The following is an 18,785-nucleotide window of genomic DNA, read 5'->3' as shown; positions in this document are numbered from 1 at the left end:
CTTTACTGACTGAGCTCTCTCCAGGCCCAATTTAGTTCTCTCCCACTTTAAAAAAAATAATAAAACTGCTGTACCAATGGCACGTCTGGACAAGTATCACAAAGTGTAAAGCGGTGTGCATATCAAACGTGGCATCTAAACCTTCACGGCAGCATTTTGACCGTATTTCACCAGGACAACAACCAGACATACCCACACTATGAAATAACGACTCCTCATCTTGCCCTGAGGAACAAACTACGTAGATTTCTATGGGCTAGTTTTAATAATGCTGAATGACTGGGTTCCTTGTTTCTAAAGGGGAAGGGTGTATTTCCCTCTTGTTTTAATTTTTTCTTTTTTGTGTGTTTTTATTTTGAGACAAGGTCTCACTGTGTATCCTAGTCTGGCTTGGAACTGGCCATGTAGAGCAGGCTAGCCTAGAACTCAGAAGATGAGCTTCTCTGCCTCTCAGATGGGATTAAATTAGGAGGTGTCACCCACCTCCCCCGGCCTAATTTCGTTCATCTCAATAACCCTGTGCACAGCCGACCATCAAGAACAAAGGCCACGAACTAATTCTTTCAACACAAAGTCTACTGAGCGAAGGTGTTCGAGTCTCAGGGCTCTGAGCCTCTGACTTCACGTCCTGGTTCAGGGACAACGCAGACCCTGGAGGAGGCGACGCACAACTTCCCGCGGCCCCGCCCCGCGGTGGCGTGACGTCACTAGTCCGCGCCGCCGCACTTTTTGACGCGACTGTGACCCGCCTGCCGGAAGCCGGGTGACTGACCATGGCGACGGTGGCGGAGCAGTGGGTGCTGGTGGAGATGGTGCAGGCGCTGTACGAGGTGCGTCGGTAGCCAGAACTACCCCTGAACCCGCGGCCTGGGTCTAGCGACCCGCGGCCCGGATCCACGGTGCTTCCTGCTCCCGGGGAGCGCAGGGGAGAGAGCCTCGGCTGCCCTCGCCTCCTGGAGTCACGCACGAAAGCAGCTCTTGGGAGGGGTGCCGAGGACACACGAGTCCTCAGAACCACAGTTGGACCTGATGGCCAGACGGGGTTTGTGGGAGTGGGCGATCTAGGTGGGAGGAATGCCCTATCATAAATTACAAACTTTGCCCAGGGCGGGGGAGAGTGGTTTACAAGGCGGAATAATTGGGAATTTATGAGCATGGAGTAGACATTCTTTTGCCCACAGTTTCTATATTATGCATATATAACGTTTTGAAGGATATTTAAAAGAATAGTTAAAGGGTTTGGTGGTTTCATTCAGCCATGTAAAAAAAATGGATAATACAAATGCCAGTCTTGGGAGGACGCTGGTTTCTTGAACAACTGAGCTTCCCTGCTATGTCCTATAGAACTTGTGTGTCTTCTGTCTCAGGGCCTCTTCAACACGGCCTTCTCTAACTTCACGTGATAATAGGCACTGGCAACGCGTTTGTAATACCACTTTAATGTGAATGTCGGTGACCATATATGACTAGTGACTATGTATGTATTAGACCAGACGAATCTGAAGCCCGGAGACCAAGCTGTTTGAGCCAGCAGATAAATCCCGGTGCATAGAGAGCTCACATTAGTTGGAAGTGAATTTCACTTTATTTGATAATGTTATCCAAAGTTGCTTCTTCTGAGGAATGACCATGCTCCATTGCAAGAACTATCTGGAATTTCTCTTCCTTCCTTCCCGTCCTCCACTCCCATCCCTCTATGCCGCCTTCCCTCCCTTCTTCCTTTCATTTCTTTGTTTCTTTTGCTATTTCTAGACAGGGTTTTTCTATATAGCCCTGGCTGCCCTGGAACTCACTTGGTAGACCAGGCTGCCCTGGCCTCCCAAGTGCTGGGATTAAGTACACGGCATCAAACTCAGATTACTGGGAATTTCTTCATAAAAATTATTTGAGACAGAAGGTACTTGATTTTCCTAATCTATACTGAGGTCCAATATTAGGCTATTATAGCTACTGAGTCACTATAATTTTTATTTTTTTTTAAGAAATGAGTAATTTTCTGTTGTACAGTGTGACTTCTTACTCCCCAAAAGGGACCAACACAGACTTCGGAAAATTCTTTGTGTGTCACATTTCCTAGATAGAGAGAAAAAAATAAAACTGGTATTTATGATTATTTGAATAATTTTTTAGACTATTAGTTTTTCATCTTAGGGTAATTTATCTGTGGGGTTTGTTAGCTGAAGAGATGCTTGCCTGCTATCATCCAGTTATTGAGAAAATCAAGGTTATCTGGACTTACTCTTAAGTTAATTATGTTTAAGAAGGGTCAGTAAAAGTTTTAGGTCATCTTAAGTAGAGATTTCTATTCTTGTTCTCAGTTTCTGTGTATTTTGTAGAATTTGAGGCTTGTAAAGTATATCTGAAAAATAAAGATCCATGTGCACATGTGTATATGCGTGTCATCTATGTAGTTTTAAAGGTACTTTCACATTGACGGGAAAGTTCACATGAGAACTGTCAGCAGCTTTCCAGTCTGTGGTCTGGTGTGGCTTTTGTTTGCTCCTTTGTTTTTAGCTATGGTGAAATGTCATCCCGTATTTCTGCCTCAGTGCTGGTCTATTCTGTATTTAAGTTTGTAAGTACATGGCTGTATTTTGAGATAATGTCTCACTCTGTAGCCTGGGTTCTCCTTGAACTTCAGATGCTCCTAGTATTTCAAGCACACACCATCATGCCTAACTTTTAAAGGCCTGGGTTTACCAGGTATGGTGGCTCATACTTTTACTCCTTGCATTCCTGGTCTATATAACGAGTTCCAGGCTAGCTATGGCTCCGTAGTGAGACCTCTCTCCAAAACAAAACAAAAGGCTTGTTTTGTTTCTTTTTTTGTGTGGTAGTTTATTTGAAATAGGGTGCAGCTATGTAGACCATCCTGGCCTTAAAGTCAAAAGATCTGCCTGCTCGTGCTTCCCATGTACTGGGATTACAGGTGTGCACCATCACACCCAGATTAACATGCCTGTTTTAAATGATTTTTCTGATGGTAACCCACTGGAATAGAGAATCCAGCCAGTAACTGAAGGGTTATAGGTGTCTAGATTCTTCTACATAAACTCATCCATGCCTTTATTCTGAAACTATGTAGAGGACAAGATAGTAGACTAACCAAGATTCCATCTTACTATGCTGGCTCCACACTCTGGGAGAGGGTCTGGATTCAATTCCCAGCGTCTACATGGTGGCTCACAGCCATTTGTTACCAGTTCTAGAGGAATCTTCTGATCTCTGCAGGTGCCAGGAACACATGTGGTAAACAGACATGTGCAGACAGAATACCTATACACATAAAATAATAAAATATTTTAATAAAAATAAAGATATCTTTGTGTCTATCATCATGAAACAGGTTGACATCCTTTGGGTCCCATGATAGAAAAGAGAGCCACTTTCCTTTAAGCATTTATTACTGCCACCCCCACCCATCCACGCTGCATTGTCTAAGGTCTAAGGAGATTTAGCAGCAGGGTATGGAAAATACAGTAAGATGTGCAAAACTTTAAGAGTTATGGAAGCTGGTTTGCACGTAGTTTTATTAGCTTTTCCATGGTGGGTACAGGTGTGTTTAGGTGTGTGCAGTTTCCTTATACACATTTCTTGCCAGTAAAAGTGTAAATTATCTGAAAGATATGATAGAGTTGTTTTAACTGTTGGGGTTGTCAGGTCTTACCTCTTTCTCTTTTTCACTACTGAAAGGTTTTAAAGCTGAAGTACTAGGGGTTTCATGTGATGGAGTAACTGTCGGTTGTTAAGGTGGGAAAGGCATGAAGAGCCCTTAAGGAAGCCCTGGCAGTGAGGTGTATGCAGTAATAGTGCAACCCTCAGGAGAGGCAGCACTGTGGTGGACTGAATTTCTCTACAGCCTTTGAAGTGACTACTTTCCTTCTTTGCTTTTCTCCCTCGTAGGCTCCAGCATACCATCTCATTCTGGAAGGAATTCTAATACTTTGGATAATCAGACTGGTTTTCTCTAAAACCTATAAGTTGCAGGAGCGTTCTGACCTTACAGCTAAGGTAAGAAATGAAGCCTGGGGGCTGGAGAGATGGCTCGGTGGTTAAGAACATTTCCTGCTCTTCCAAAGGTCCTGAGTTCAATTCCCAGCAACCACATGGTGGCTCACAACCATCTGTAATGAGATCTGATGCCCTCTTCTGGCCAGCAGGCATACACACAGACAGAATATTATATACATAATAAATAAATATTTAAGGCCGGGCGGTGGTGGCGCATGCCTTTAATCCCAGCACTTGGGAGGCAGAGGCAGGCGGATCTCTGTGAGTTCGAGACCAGCCTGGTCTACAAGAGCTAGTTCCAGGACAGGCTCCAAAACCACAGAGAAACCCTGTCTCGAAAAACCAAAATAAATAAATAAATATTTAAAAAAAATAAATGAAGCTTGTTTTATTCAAGGTATGTGGCAGCTATATCATCTTTCTAAAGCAGAATGAAACTTGACTCTAGTGGATGTTAAAACGTTGACTATAAGAAGAGCAGGCAGTAAGGAACATCAGAGTAGATGAAGTTTGAGGAAAGAGGCATAAAGCCTCACTGGAGGAGACTGCAGCCTGCTGGGAGATGGCTTGAGGGGCGCATGTGCAGCTCCTGGACTCCAATGTCTACACACAGGTTATGTGAGCTGTCCTTGAGGCCAAGAGGAGAGTCCTCCATGTGGTCTTCAGAAAGGGGATTCAGAGTTGGAAATACCCACATCCCAATTAGGATTTTTTGTGTTATGTGTGGTAAGATGGAAGAAATCCTAAACAGAAATGAGATTTTTAAGTTGTCAAGTTACTCAAAAACTGCATGAGAAAGGGGATGAGCTGTAATAAGGAAAGAAGTAAGAGTGGGACGTACCCTGAACACAACAAGGATGGCCTATGCTCTCCACAGCAGCTGGGCTGGCAGGGGTGTTTTTGTGGCACGCTGTTCATTGTTGCAATGTTGCAGTTTGGCATCACCAGAGCCAGTGTGAGGTGACTCGTGCTGAGCCACTCACACTCTCACGCCTCTTTTTCTGTAGGAAAAGGAAGAACTGATTGAAGAGTGGCAGCCAGAACCTCTCGTCCCTCCTGTCTCAAAACACCATCCTGCTCTCAACTACAACATCGTTTCCGGGTGACTTGCTTGGCCTTGCTGCTTGGAGTGATTGACCTGGCTTTGGTTCTGTTGCCAAGCGTGTGAAGGGTGGTCTTCACCCTTATTAGATGAAGACAATTTTCTTCAAGGGGTGGCCTGGGGAATCTTTTAAACTCTAATTTGGGAATTGAAGATTATCTTTTTGTTTTCCTTAAAACACATTCTCTTTCTCCCCTAACTCGTACTCTGTTGTTTCTTGATTCCCCTTGTTCTTCTGAGGTTTTGTTTTGTTTTGTTTTGTTTTGTTTTGATTGGTGATGGAACTAAAGACTGACTATAAATACAGCAGATCTCAATGTCCCCAGGACTCCAGCATTCACTGTCTGGTCTCTGCACAGATTAGGAAAAGGTGGTCTAGAGCAAGTCCAGTGGCCTGCTGTGGTCCTCTACTGTCTCAGCACCTGGGGTACCTGCAGGAAGAGCCTGAAGCTTAGCCGTACACATCTCAGCTGTGTGCACTGTCCTGGTCCTCCATTCCCTGTTAACTGCAGCATGGCGTGTCTGTAGATTGTGCTCTGCTTCAGTTTTCTGTCTCTGGCCATATTGCCACTAAAGAAGCCCATGCTGAGTGACTACTTTATCATACACTTCTCTTTGTTTTCCTAGCGTTGACGTCATCCTTGGTTTACTTTTGGGCTCGACATCTGCATTCCATCTGTGTCTTCCTCCAGAACTGTACATCTCCATTGTTCAGTCATGCCATCCGTTAGGTTTCTTTTCTTTTTTCTTCTAGAACTCCCTGTCCTGCTCCTGCTGCTCAGAGAAGCCTTATAATTTTGTCTGTTGGCTTGAAAACATTGGCCCCTTCTTTTCCCCTTCCTCCACCCATTCCTCTCCCTCTGTCTGTCTCTCTCCCAGAGTGGGTAAGCAGGTAAGGCACACACATCCAGTGCTGACATATGTGGATATTTGGAAGTCAGCGGTCGAGTCTTTTCCTGCTGCTCTTGCCTTACTCCCTTGAGACAAGTCTCCTGCCTGAAAAGCTGTCACTGATGTTTGGCTAGGCTGCCTGACCCAGAGATCTTCCTGTCTGAACAGCCCAGCACTGCACTGGGATTATAGGCACTTGACTGTTCCAGGCCTTTCTTTAATTTTCTCCTTCATGCCATTGGAGTACAGACAGCCTCCTGAGAGTCTGGACTATGTCTTGTGCTTATCAGTTTGTGTTATTTCACACTCATGTTCTCTACTGATCCCCACTATCTATCATTTTTTTTCCCAACCGTTTTTATCAAAATCAAGTGCATTATGTACATTGCTTATAAAAGCTACAAGAGGCCAGGCCTCTTGGCATAGGAATTCCAGCAATACAAGAGACTTGAGTCGGGTTCAAGCCCTGCCTGGGCTACAGAGTGACTTCAAAGCCTGTCTCCATAAATTACTTTTTTAAAAAATAATAATAACAAATAAACTGAGATTGTAGCTCAGTGGTAGAGAACTAGGAAGAGGCAACACAGTAGTTAGTTTTTAATTTTTTCAGTTTGATTAGTTTTCTCTCTGTGTGTGTACATGTTTGTGTGTTCATGTGTGTGATAAAGAGAGAGAAAGAGAGAGAGAATATACAGAAGTGTTTGTATGTGTGGGGGCCTGTGGTGGCCAGAAAAGGTTGTTGGGTCCCTTGGAGCTAAAGTGGCAGGCATTTGTAAGCTGCCCAATATGGATGCTGGGATCTGGACTCTGGTCACCACTGAGCCATCTCCCCAACCAAACACACTGGTGATTCTACCAGTTTTTGTGGTGGTGGGAATGGAACCTGGACCTTGTATGCTAGACAGCATTGTACACTGAACTATGACCCTGTCATGAGGCTGTTTCTCATGATGTTGAGAAACTATGTTTTGCTGCTGTTGATGTAATGCCTGTTTGCTTACATACTAATTTGGCATGAAAGTGTTTAGTTTTATTCTTTAAAATCAAGCTTTACTGAACATCCACATAGCACAAAATTCATTGTTTTAAACTATTCAGCTAAAATAAGTGTTATTGTATTTACAGAGGTGTGCCACTATCACCGTTTTCTAATTCTAGAACATCTTCTTTCCTCCTCAAGTCAATCCCAAGCTTTTCCCTCCTGCCCCACTTGCTGCCCAGGCCCTGACAGTATTTATCTACCCTATGAGCAGACTGGACTTTGTAGGTATTTCATAGGAACGAAAGTGTGCAAAGTGTGATGCTTTGTGTGTAGCTCATCTGCTGAGCTTAGTGACTTCAGTGACTTACATCCATGCTATAGCAGCTGGCAGTATGCGTCTCCTTCCCTTAGATGACTGAGACTCTTCTTTATTTGCTTCTGTCTGTTTTAGAGTATCTTTTAAGTTCCCTGGCATCTGGAATTCTGTGACGCATGCCTTTAATTCCAGCATTCAGGAGGCAGAGACAGGTGGATCTCTGTGAGTTTGAGGACAGCCTGGTCTATAGAACGAATTTCAGGGCAGCTAGGACTACACAAACGCTGTCTCAAAAAACCAAAAAATAAAAGAAAAAGAATCTGGAATTCACCTTTACATATCACGTATCAACTTTGTCACTAGGAAATACTGGTACGTGCCCTAATTACTATGGGTCACATATTCTACTTTGGGGTTGTCAGCATGTCAGGTTCTCATCAGTGTCTCTGCCTGCCTGTATTTTATTACACATTGTATGTCATTTCCACCAACAGTTCCAATAGTTTCATGAGTAGGGAGTCTACACGTGATGTGATCCTGGGCCTTGTAGGTGATGGTGTGACTGATTTTGTTAATCTAAGTGAAGTCATTGCACACACTGTTGTCTTTTGTGATAAGCTGGGCAGTAAGAAAGTATGATGCAACTTTGGTTTCTGTTCTCAAAGACAATGCCTTCATTGTCCTCTGTGTTATCTACATAATTTATATAGTCTTATCAATTTGTATATCCTTCTTATCTTAAGAGTTTAAATACCCACACTGAACTTTATCCAGGGTCATTTCTTCAACAGTGTTCTTTAAATTGAGTTCTACCAGGGATTTGCCTTCTTTTTGCATTTTTAAGATTGACCAACTTAGTTGAACTCCGTTCTAAGCATTTACTTTTTCTAGTGAGGATTCAGTCTTTTTTCTGATACCTTAGGAGCAGACATTCAGATTTGTAGATTTTGAAAAATATTGTATCTACTTCTCACATAAATGAGCATTGTCCTGTGGCCTGGGAAAGGCGCAAGCACTGCCACCTCCTCTCTGCTTGGGATGGGTTTGCACCTGAAGAGTTTTCTTACTTTAAAGCTTTAGAAAGTGTAGACAAGGGGTAATGATCTCTGCAGAGGAGTGTAAGTTCTTCCTAAGATCTGTCCAGCTACAGCCCCTACTTTTACTATGTGCTGTTAAAAGAGTTTGACACTTTAAACAATATTTCCATTTGAAGTGTGCATGCATCCACTGCATGCCACAGCATGCCTGCGGAGCCGAGAGGACAGCTTTCAGAAGTCGGTCTCGGGGATCGACTCAGGCCGTCGGGCTTTGTGGTGAGCACCTCGACCACTGAGCAGTCACCAGCTCTTAGCACTTGCCTTTGATATCTGAATGCTCTCAATTTTTTATTTTGATTTTTAAAAAGATTTCTCTTCCCTTTTAAACCAAGAACGTTGCTTTCTTTGGACTGTCTGTCTTTAGTGCTTTGTGATTGATTGCTTTCTTGTTGGAAAGTGTGTTCCTTTCTGAACAGTTCCTGTGTCCTTGCTGAGATTTGCTTTGTGTCTTTTAGGTTTTGCCCATATTAGAGTACACAGTGTTGCTGGGTGTGGTAGCTCACAGCTGTAGACAGTCATACCACTTGGAAGGCAGAGACAGGGGGAGTTCAGGAACTGAAGGGCAACCTGGGCCACATAGTAAGTTTGAGGCCATCATGAGAAAGTGAGGCCCAGTGAAAATACCAGTGTTTTATAATACTAAATATTATGACATGTATTTTTAGTATTTTTTAATAAAGCAAATGTTTTATTTATTTCAGGGTGTCTTACATCCATTGCATCGTGCATTTTATTGTTGCTAAGACATTGCATCTCAGACATTTTTCTGTCTGCTTGACTGCCGGATGAGTGACAGAGCAGAGATGACTACCTCCCTGCCACCTGCTACATGGGTCTTATTTTGTTTTGTTTTTTCTCCACTCTATTTTTCTGGACTGTCTGGTCACGGGACTTAACTTTTCTGCTACTCTCCACGTCCTTCTGTGCTCCTTCATCTTTCTGTAGGCTCTTTTTTGCTTTGCTTTGTTTTCTTTAGACAGGGTCTCTCTGTGTAGTGCTGAAAGACCTGGAATTCACTAAACCAGGCTAACCTCGGATTCACGACGCTCCTCCTGCCTCTGCCTCTCTGAGTCTTCTCTCATTTTGTATGTTAGTACTGTGAGTTGATTTCAGGTAGTCTCTTCTCTGGCTTTCTAGAATTCTGTACCTCTTTTCTCATGAGTTATCAGTTCTGTTACAAATAAATAAGTAGTGTCTGAGAGCAGTGTGCAGTCCTTTCTGGCTCCACAGACAGGCGTCAGCAGTGTCACTGAAGCTACAGTTCCAGGCACGATCCCCCTCCTCGCTTGGCCCATGCTTTGATGGCCTCTGTCTGTTCTGTCATGTTGTGCTGTCTCCTTACGTCAGCAAAGAGCTGGCTTTCCCACAACTCCCTACCATCTTACTCTTTTTTAAGTACAGGGAACTTATTAAAGAACAGAGCTAATAGGAAGATGTTTGACTTTAAATTTACCATTCCCTAATTTATGAAAAAGTACAAAGGAAAGGGATGGAGGGCAGATAGAGTGGTCTGACTGCATAGCTGTGCTGTGCCTGTCCTCCTGTGCCCAGATGGGTGCTGAAGTAAACCCCCCTCTCTCTCTTTCCCCAGCCCTCCAACCCACAACATTGTGGTCAATGGAAAAGAATGTGTAAACTTTGCGTCCTTTAATTTTCTTGGGTTGCTGGCCAACCCTCGGGTTAAGGTGAGTAGCGCTTGATACTGAAGTGGGACAGGACCTTGCTAGCTGCAGAAATGACATAAAAGTCAGGTGGGATCATCTGAGAGGGACAGTTTCATACTACGGGATCTGACAGAATCAAAATCTGGACTTGAACCATCCAGGGCAGATGTGTCGGGTGGGCTCAGTGTGGGTGACACCCAGAGAACCTAGGAAGCCCGACCCGGGCAGTAGTGAGAGAGCATCCACAAGTTTCCCAGCTCCTGTTAGGACTGGGACTTGCAGATCCTCAGGAGAAACTAGTGGTCTTTGGGCTTTTAGAGGTAGGCAATGTCACCTCTCCGTGCTTCAGTCCTGTGTCTCCCTAATCTGTTTCCTAAACCCCATTAGAACTGCTGTAGTTACAAGAAAGGGGGGAAGGTAGGAAAGGGCCCAAGAGTGGGAAGTATTGCCTGAGATTGTTGGAATTATAGATAAAGGGAAGAAAGGAAAGTTGGGGGCGGGGGAGGGTCGTCAGGACCACACAGAAGAAATCATTAGCACATTTGCTTCCATAAAGGCCGCAGCTTTAGCGTCTTTAAAGAAGTACGGCGTGGGTACCTGTGGACCACGAGGATTTTATGGCACGTTTGGTAAGTCACATTCTTTTTCAGACCCCATTGAAAGATCAGTTTGCATTTGCAGCTCCTTAGGAAGCATTCTTAATCCTCAAGCTGAGTGCGTGCGTTTTCTTGATTTTCAGTTAGTTGTGTTTGGGAACGTGGTAGAAGCTATAGGGAAAGAGCTGTCGGGCCTGAGGATGTGCCCTGAGAGGGTGTGCTGCCGGAGTCCTGATGCCTAGGGCTAGGGGAGACTGTTTTACACATTGTTCTGTGCTCTAATTTTTGTTTGCTTTTTCAATTTTTTTAGTTAAAAATTTTTATGCAGTATATTTGATCATGTTCTGTCCCCCAACTCCTCCCAGATCCTACCCAAGTTTATGTTTATTTTCTCTCTCAAAAGGGGGAAAAGGAAAGCCAAAAAGAAATGCCCAAACAAAGCAAAACAAAATAACAAAGCCCACCGCTTCCCTGACCCCCTCCAAAAAAAACCCCAGAATTTGTTTTTGCGCACCAGTTATGCCTGAGTATGGGACCTGTCCCGGAGTGTAGTCTACAGACTCAGTGACTGTCCAATGCACTTTCCCTTTGCCAAGCAGGTGTCGGTCGCCAATAGCTTCATAGTTGGTGTGGGCTGTGCTTTCATGTGGATGTGAATGTGTCTGAGTTTCTGTGATGCTTGGAACAAACTACAGCCTTGTGCTCTAAGCACACACTTCTCCCCTGAGCTGTACCCCATCCCCCAAATGAGTGTATTTTAGATTTAAATTGGATTTGATTGTTTGGGTTTCTGAATGGCCACCCGCAGCAGATAGTGAATATACAGTTTATAAATACTTGCAAGCAAGCAACTCCCACCTGTCCTAAAACCACAACTGAAGGCTCATGTGACGCAGGGCAGCTATGTAATGGTACTGGTTGGTTCATTCCTTGTTCAGTTGTTTCCTCTGTGTGTGTACATGCAGTCTTTGTTCTTTCTTTTTCTGTTTTCTAGCAACTTTTTTTTCCTGGTTCGTTGGTTGGTTTCTCTCACCTCATTCTGTTTTTTTTTTTTAAACTTTCTTTTTGAATTATTCTTTGTGTCTTTCTCATCATGCGTCTCCATCTGATTCATTTCCCTGTTCCTTTGTCTCTGCCCTCTAGCCTTGAAACCTTCCCTCACCCCCAAAATAAAATTTAAGAGGAAAAAAAAGAAAAAAAGAAAGAAAAAAGCCTCATCATGGAAGCTGCAGTGTGACACAGTTGAGTCACACAGTAAACACTTTTGTCCATACATCTTTACTTGCATGTATTTGCTGCAGAGTCATTGGTCTGGTTCGAGGCCCCTGATTTCTGTTACACTATCGATGTTGGCCCTCACTGGAACTCCTCTTGGTTATCCTGTTGTTGCCCTGTGTTGTGGAATCCTGCAGCTTTGGGTCTGCAGGACTGGTCCCTTCACATGCTCCAGCAGATCACAGATGGGGTGAATGTTGAGATGGGCCAACTCGTAACCCTGGTTCTGGGCCTTGGTAGTTGCAGAGTTGGTTCAGCCAGCCAGCTCTCCTCGTACTCCCCACCAGGATGAGCCCTCCTGGCTAGTTAACCTCCTACAGCAAAGAGAACGGGCGTGACCAGTTCTCCTGCTTTCACATCCTCAGGGCCAGCTCTCACACCTGCCCCAGGTTTTGTGTGTAGGGAAGGGCGGCTCTTTCCCACCCGTGCTGCCACATGGCAGGCGAGTGATCTCTTCCCTTATTCTGAAAGAATTATATGAATAGTTATAGTGACCTGCTTTAGAATTTTAGCATTTAGTAAAATCAGAGGAAACTACTTGGGTCATCTCAGACTGAATTTCAGACCTCTGCAATAGCCCTGCAGTTGAATCACCCTGAGGGTGCAAGCACATGGCTGGCACCCTTTGCACTGAGCCCTATAGCAGATGTGGGGAGCCTCCTCTTCTCTATACTTTCCCTACGCCCACAAAGGTTGCTCTTAATTTGATACTTTCCCCTCTTTGGTGATCATTTGGGCATCTGTCTTCAGTGATCTCTGCCTTGTAGATCATCTCTTAACACATCTTTTGACTTCCATTTTGAAGTCAAGACATTTTTAAATTTTGGTTTAAACCAGAACCATTCACAATCGTTGTCTCTCAGCAGTTGTTGTTTGTTATCAGTAATCAAAAACTCCAAAGACAACACAATAACACATGGTTTCCAGACTCCTGTGCAGTTTCCATTTTTATCTGGCTTTTTTTTCTCTGTAATTACTTTACTCCTTTCTTAAGGAGTTTGTTTTCTATGACTGTCTATGTCTTTTTTCTCTGCAAAGCCTCTGTACCTTTTTAAACACACTGTGACCGTTTAGAGGTTTCTTTTGTCTGGATCTGTCTTTTTTGAGCATCTGTATTGTTTTCTGATCATGAGATGAATCTTGAACTGCTGTGTCAGCCCCCGGTGGGACTAGGCTTAGTGCATGGTGCCAGTGCAAGGGGGCCAATGGCTGACTCCATCCCACAGGCAGCTGCTGGGAAAGTTGTCTCTGTACTGCAGCTGCCTTGACACTGTGAGATTAGAAAGCCACATTTGGCTCATTTTTGTGTGTTTGGAACCTTTTTTAAGCTTTCTCTGGTTTAATGTGGAAATTTGTGTTCTACTTGTAGGCCAAGTTTTTTGTTGGGACTGCCAGCTCCCCCCAATAACCACACAGAGACTTATTACTTATAAATGCCCGGTTGATGGCTTAGAGTTGTTGCTAACTAGCTCTTTCAGTTTAAACTAACCCATATTTATTATGTACACTCTGCCATGCTCAAATATCTTCCCAGGCCTGCAAGATGGCTCAGTGGGTAAGGGCACGGGCTGCCCAGCCCCAAGGCCTGAGGTAGAGCCCTAGAACATACATGGTAGAAAGAGAGAGCTTACTCTTTTAAGTCATCTTCTGACCATGAACATGCACCATGGTACACCTGTACCCCCCCCACACACATGCAAAATAACTTTATTTGCTTTTTAATGCTCTTTTTTTTATCATTTGTCATAACATATCTGTTAGATGATTAATACAGACAGACAGTGGAGCAGTGATTAAGCTAAAGTTTGTCTGTTTTTAGAATAAATGTGGCCTTCCTCCCAGAAGACAGGCAGAGGGAACTTAACACTGAGTTCTTGCAGTGGCCAGCTCACAACACATATGTTTACAGATCATACAAGATATCTGCTACTTTGTACAGCTATGTATGTTGTTAATTGTGGCTTACAAGTAAATAGAAAGTCATGACTGGACTCTTTCCCTCCTGCTTACTTATGGTTTAGAGCTCAGAACCTCGTCTCCCTCTGGGGTAGTCAGGTCCTGTGTGTTCAGGAGGGTGGGCTGTGACTATTTGTTCCAGTGCTTTCCTGTTTGGGTACACAGAAGCTGGAACTTACACGTAATCCACACTGGCTTCTTGGTCTTGCCCTGACCAAAAGGCATCGTTATGTGGCGTGCTCAGCAGTGAACATTCCGTGCCTTCCTTCATCCGTTCCTTTCTTTGTGTGAGACTAGTCAACTGGGCTGCGGCTGGGGCCTGGAAGATCACACACTCTTCTGACTCCTAGATCGGCTGCTGCTTTACTTCATTCATACGACTGTGGTTTTGTAGGTGTAGGGAGCAGTCCTCAGGCTTGTAGCTTAGAGCATCTCAGTTAAGAATCCCACGGTGTCCTGGATGTGAAACATTCTTCATGACATTTGAATACAGAAGTGCTGCTGTTTTTACTTTTAGAAAAATTGTGCATGCGTTCATGTGTGCACATGTGTGTTGCTGTGGCTTAAACTCCAGGACCTTGCACATACCGGGCATGCGCTGTATCAGTGAACACTATACCCACCCTTTTCTGTAGTTTTATTTTGAGGCAGGTCTTACTAAGTTGTTCAAGTTGGCCTTAATTTGAGGTTTCTTACCTCTGTCTGCTAAGTGGACAAGCTAATATCTTCTCCTTCTCAGGAGTTTTCACTTGTTTGTTTATGTTTGGGCAGGGGTGTGTGCCACACCCTATAGGAGGTTAAGAAGCACCTGCAGGAGTCAGTTCTGCCCTGCCATCATGTACATCCTGGGGCTCAGACTCAGGTCATCCAGCCAGCAGCAGGTGGGTGGCACCTTTACCTGCGGAGCTTTCTCGGGTGCCCTGGAGTATGTTTTTAAGAATAGTAGTTATTAGGATGGACAGTGGTGGCGCACACCTTTAATCGCAGCACTCAGGAGGCAGAGGCAGGTGGATCTTTGTGAGTTCAAAGTGAACCTGGTCTACAGAGCCAGTTCCCAGATAGCTAGGGGGAAAACAAAAACACAGGGAAAAGAATAGTATTTACACAAAAATAAAAAGTTATTAACAGAAAATATGGCAAATTGAATTTGAACTATTGTGAAGTTGGTTGCTCTCTAGTCTTTCCTTTGGAAAACAACCACGGGGGTTGCTGTTTTCTCACTGTAAATGAGGCTGGACAAGTGACCCTACAGAAGATAAACTTAAACTGCTATCAATTCACGTGACTTTGTTGGAAAATAAGGGATAACCAGACTTTTCTGAAGTAAACGCTTTTTCCTAGACTTTGGTGCTCAGCACTGTTCTGAGTGTTTTATTCATGCTAAATGATTGTCCTCCCAGAAGTCCCCTGAGGAAGGCGTGGCTCTTACTCATGTTTGTCAGCAGAGACATTGCAGGTGTGGAACAGTCTCAGCGTTGTCTGAATGTACACCCAATGATGAGTGCCCAGCCTGAACCTCCCAGGGTCTTGGTTGCATCATGAGCTCTTTGGATAGCTCAGTAGTTGGACCTTCTGTCCCGGTTTCTCGGAGGGCTGGAGTACCCTGAAGCATCAGAATCTTTAGGGATTGGGGGCACAGACCTCCCAGTGCTGGTCTCTTCTCTGCTGATAAGAGTTAGAAACTGTAGTGCTTGGGTATACATAGTTGGGGCCTCACTGGCCTGGGTGGATCTGCACTCAGAAGTCAGTGCCATCAGTAGTACAGAAATGCCCTTGGTGGTTTTTCCTGCTGCCTCCCTCCCTTGGGTGGGGAGGAGTTCACCCACAGGCTTACATCAAGGGAAACAAGTTCTGTACTTACCCCTGTTGACCCATCACAGAACCTGCTCTGCTGGACTGACACCAGCCAAAATCTGTGTTGTCAGATAGAAGGAAAGACTGCGGTTTCTGAAACTTTGGGAACTAAACAAGTCATCAATTTATTACTCGGGTTCTCTATCCCAGAGTGTATAAGTGTTTACTCATGTAATCCATTTGATTACGGTTTCCCATCCCATGTGGATCCACTCCCTTTCTGTCTCCCATGGGAAAACAAACAGACTCCAGACAATATGACACTTTAACCGTAATATTCAGGAGGCAAAGACAGGTAGATCTGTGAGTATGAGGCCAGCCTGGTTACAGAATAAATTCCAGGACAGCCAGGGCTATGCAGTGAAACCCTGTCTCCAAAAACAAACCAAACCTTTTTTTTAAAAAAAAAAAAAAAAACTTTTATTATTTAATAGTAAAATAAAATAGAGTAAGATAAAGCAAAACTAACACATTATAGTTGGAGAAGACAAACAAACAGAAGGAAAAGATCCCAAGAGAAGGCACAAAAATCAGAGAAACACTAAACTGGAAGTCGTAATATATATGTAGATGAATGGGTGCAGACCCATGCAGACCTTGTGCTTGCTGCTTCAGTCTCTGAGTTCATATAAACTTTGTTCAAGTTGATTTAGGAGCCTTGTTTTATTGGTGTTCTCTGTCCCCTCTGGTTCTTAGATTCTTTCTGTCTCCCCTTCCCTGGGGTTCGCTGAGCCCTGAGGGGACAGATTTTTCTAGAGACACCTCATTTAGGGCTGAGTGTTCTAAGGTCTCTGACTCCGCATGATGCCTGCTTGTGGATTCTATTAGTCAGGGTTGTCTAGAGTAATGGAACTTACAGAATGCATATAGAAATTGGAACAACTTAGGTCTGTTGTCCAGCTAATCCAACAATGGCTGGCTATGAACAGTCCAACTGTTGGTCAGTCCACAAGGCTGGGTGCCTTGTCTGGTCTTCATTTCAGTATATGCTGGAATCCCAAAGAAGTGGGCTCCGATGCCAGTGACGGAATGGCTATACTAGCAAGGCCAGGGCAAGGACGCACAGCAAGTGAATGCTTCCCTCTTCCATGTCCTCGTAAAGGTTTCTGGCAGAAGGTGTGGCCCTGATTAAAGGGGTGGCAAAGGGCAATACTAGAAGTGCATTCACCTACTTCAAACCAAACAGAAACAATCAGTCTCTCACGGGTGTTCCCTCCCATGGAACGAATAATTGTAGTTCATTCCAGATATAGTCAAGTTGACAACCTAGAATGGCCATCATGTGGGTCTCTGTATGCATTCCCATCTGCTGTAGGAGAAAGCTTCTCTAATGATGGCTGAGCAAGGTACTGATCTGTGGGTATAGCAGAATGTCTGGTTTTTGATCCCTCAAGTGGTGTTGGATATGGGTCCCATCTCGTGGAGTGGGCCTTCAGTCCAGTCAGGTATTGGCTGGTTTATTCCCACAAGCTTTGTGCTAGCAATGCCCTAGCACATCTTATAGGCAGGACAGGGCTGTAGATCAGAGATTTGTGGCTGGCTTGATGTTTAAGATCCTCCTTTGGTGGTGTGCAGGGTACCTTCTTATACCAAGGATGCTGGAAGATGGGGGTCAAGGCTCTCTATGTAGGCACCAGTTAGATGTCTTTGTGTTCAATGAGTTGTGTAGGTGGTATCTTCAGCAGTGGGCCTTGCAGTCAGTTTGTCTTGGCAACAGCCTGGATTGTTTGAGGATTCTTATGGGATCCCTTTTGCCAACAACTCAATTAGATGTAACCCAATCCTGGTACTGGAAGCTTATTTTGGTGATAAGAGATAGCCAGTTGGGACTCTGTCTTCCCCATTATTTGGCAGCTTCATTTGGATCACCTTCATATATGTATATATTTTAGGAAGCTTCTACTGTCTTAGGTTTCCATACAAATGACCCTTCATCTTTGCTGTCTCTCCCTGTATTCCCTCCCTCAACCTCCTGTCCCAGCACTCCCCACCCACCCATAGCGATCTCCTCTACTTCCCTTTCCTGTGCCCACTGGTCCTTTATACATACCCTCTGTGGTTCTGTGAACTTAGACCAGCATTCTTAAGCTGCTGCTGCACAAAAGCCCTATTTCTGTCAGTCCTGTGAACGTGAGTTCCCTGAGCGCTAGCCTGGACTGTGAGAGAAGAGGCCACTTGAATGTGTCTTGGTGTAGAGTGTGTAAAGGTCTTTTTGTTAAAAGTGTGAGGGCCGCTTTGTGTAAGTGGCAAAGCCTCAGCAAAGTGGCCAAGGGAAGCTGAAGTGGGTAAGGTAGGTAAAGTCAGGGGTGTGGGATTCCCACCGCAGAGGGTAAGGAGGCAAAGGCCCTGCTTCGTAGTCTGTCACTGCTCCAGGGCAGTGCGATCAGCTCTTAACTCCCAGGCTTCTGGAACACTAAAAAAAGCCTATAGCTAAACTGAGGTCTCCATTTGCCATGCTTAGAGACAGGGAACTGCTTTCAGCTCACGTCTCAGAAGAACTCTGGATCCAGAATTATTATAATCTAGAGGTTTTTGGATTTGTTGTCGTTGCTTCTAATTCCATTTTAGGAACTGGTGAAATGGGTCAGTAGGTGAAACACTTTCTGTCAATCCTGAAGACCGAGTTTGACCCCCAGAACTAAACTGTTGGATGGAGACAGTGAAGTCTCAAAAGTTGCCCTCTGACCGCCACACATGGGCTGTGACAAAAACACAGACATAAATAATATTTTTTAAATTGCATTTTATCTATAAGGTGAAAGAGGCAGTAATTAAACTATTAAAGTGCTTCTTTTCTCTTGTTAGTAAAGGAAAAAGAATTATAAGGGTAACTATTTTACTTTTTCCGTAAAATAGATGTCCATCTAGATTTGGAAGAGCGCCTTGCAAAATTTATGAGGACCGAAGAAGCCATCATTTACTCGTATGGATTTTCCACCATAGCCAGTGCCATTCCTGCGTACTCTAAAAGAGGGGACATTGTTTTCGTGTAAGTGCCTACACCCACCCTTCTATCCAGATTCCTTCTGAAGCAGCACTGT

The 18,785-nt window shown here is 44.3% G+C and overlaps 2 protein-coding genes across 4 annotated transcripts in view; one reads left to right on the top strand and one right to left on the bottom strand.

Annotated features, from left to right (window-relative positions):
* Sfxn1 (sideroflexin 1) overlaps window positions 1-18,785 on the bottom strand; it is a 1,040,418-nt gene that overhangs the window by 584,068 nt on the left and 437,565 nt on the right. The window lies entirely within an intron of this gene.
* Sptlc1 (serine palmitoyltransferase long chain base subunit 1) overlaps window positions 701-18,785 on the top strand; it is a 39,757-nt gene continuing 21,672 nt past the window's right edge. Inside the window, exons 1-6 of the mRNA XM_050143867.1 lie at window positions 701-830; window positions 3,904-4,011; window positions 5,019-5,113; window positions 9,991-10,084; window positions 10,620-10,692; window positions 18,601-18,733. Of these exons, the coding sequence (XP_049999824.1) occupies window positions 774-830; window positions 3,904-4,011; window positions 5,019-5,113; window positions 9,991-10,084; window positions 10,620-10,692; window positions 18,601-18,733 (560 nt within the window). The 5' untranslated portion in view covers window positions 701-773. The remainder of the gene's footprint in view (window positions 831-3,903; window positions 4,012-5,018; window positions 5,114-9,990; window positions 10,085-10,619; window positions 10,693-18,600; window positions 18,734-18,785) is intronic.

Source organism: Alexandromys fortis, unplaced genomic scaffold (assembly GCF_014885135.2).
Source record: "Alexandromys fortis isolate MF-2015 unplaced genomic scaffold, M_Fortis_MF-2015_v1.1 scaffold_1, whole genome shotgun sequence".
NCBI classification, from domain to species: domain Eukaryota; kingdom Metazoa; phylum Chordata; class Mammalia; order Rodentia; family Cricetidae; genus Alexandromys; species Alexandromys fortis.
The sequence above is the reverse complement of the archived record's forward strand: the minus strand, read 5'-3'. Positions and strand labels throughout refer to the sequence as shown.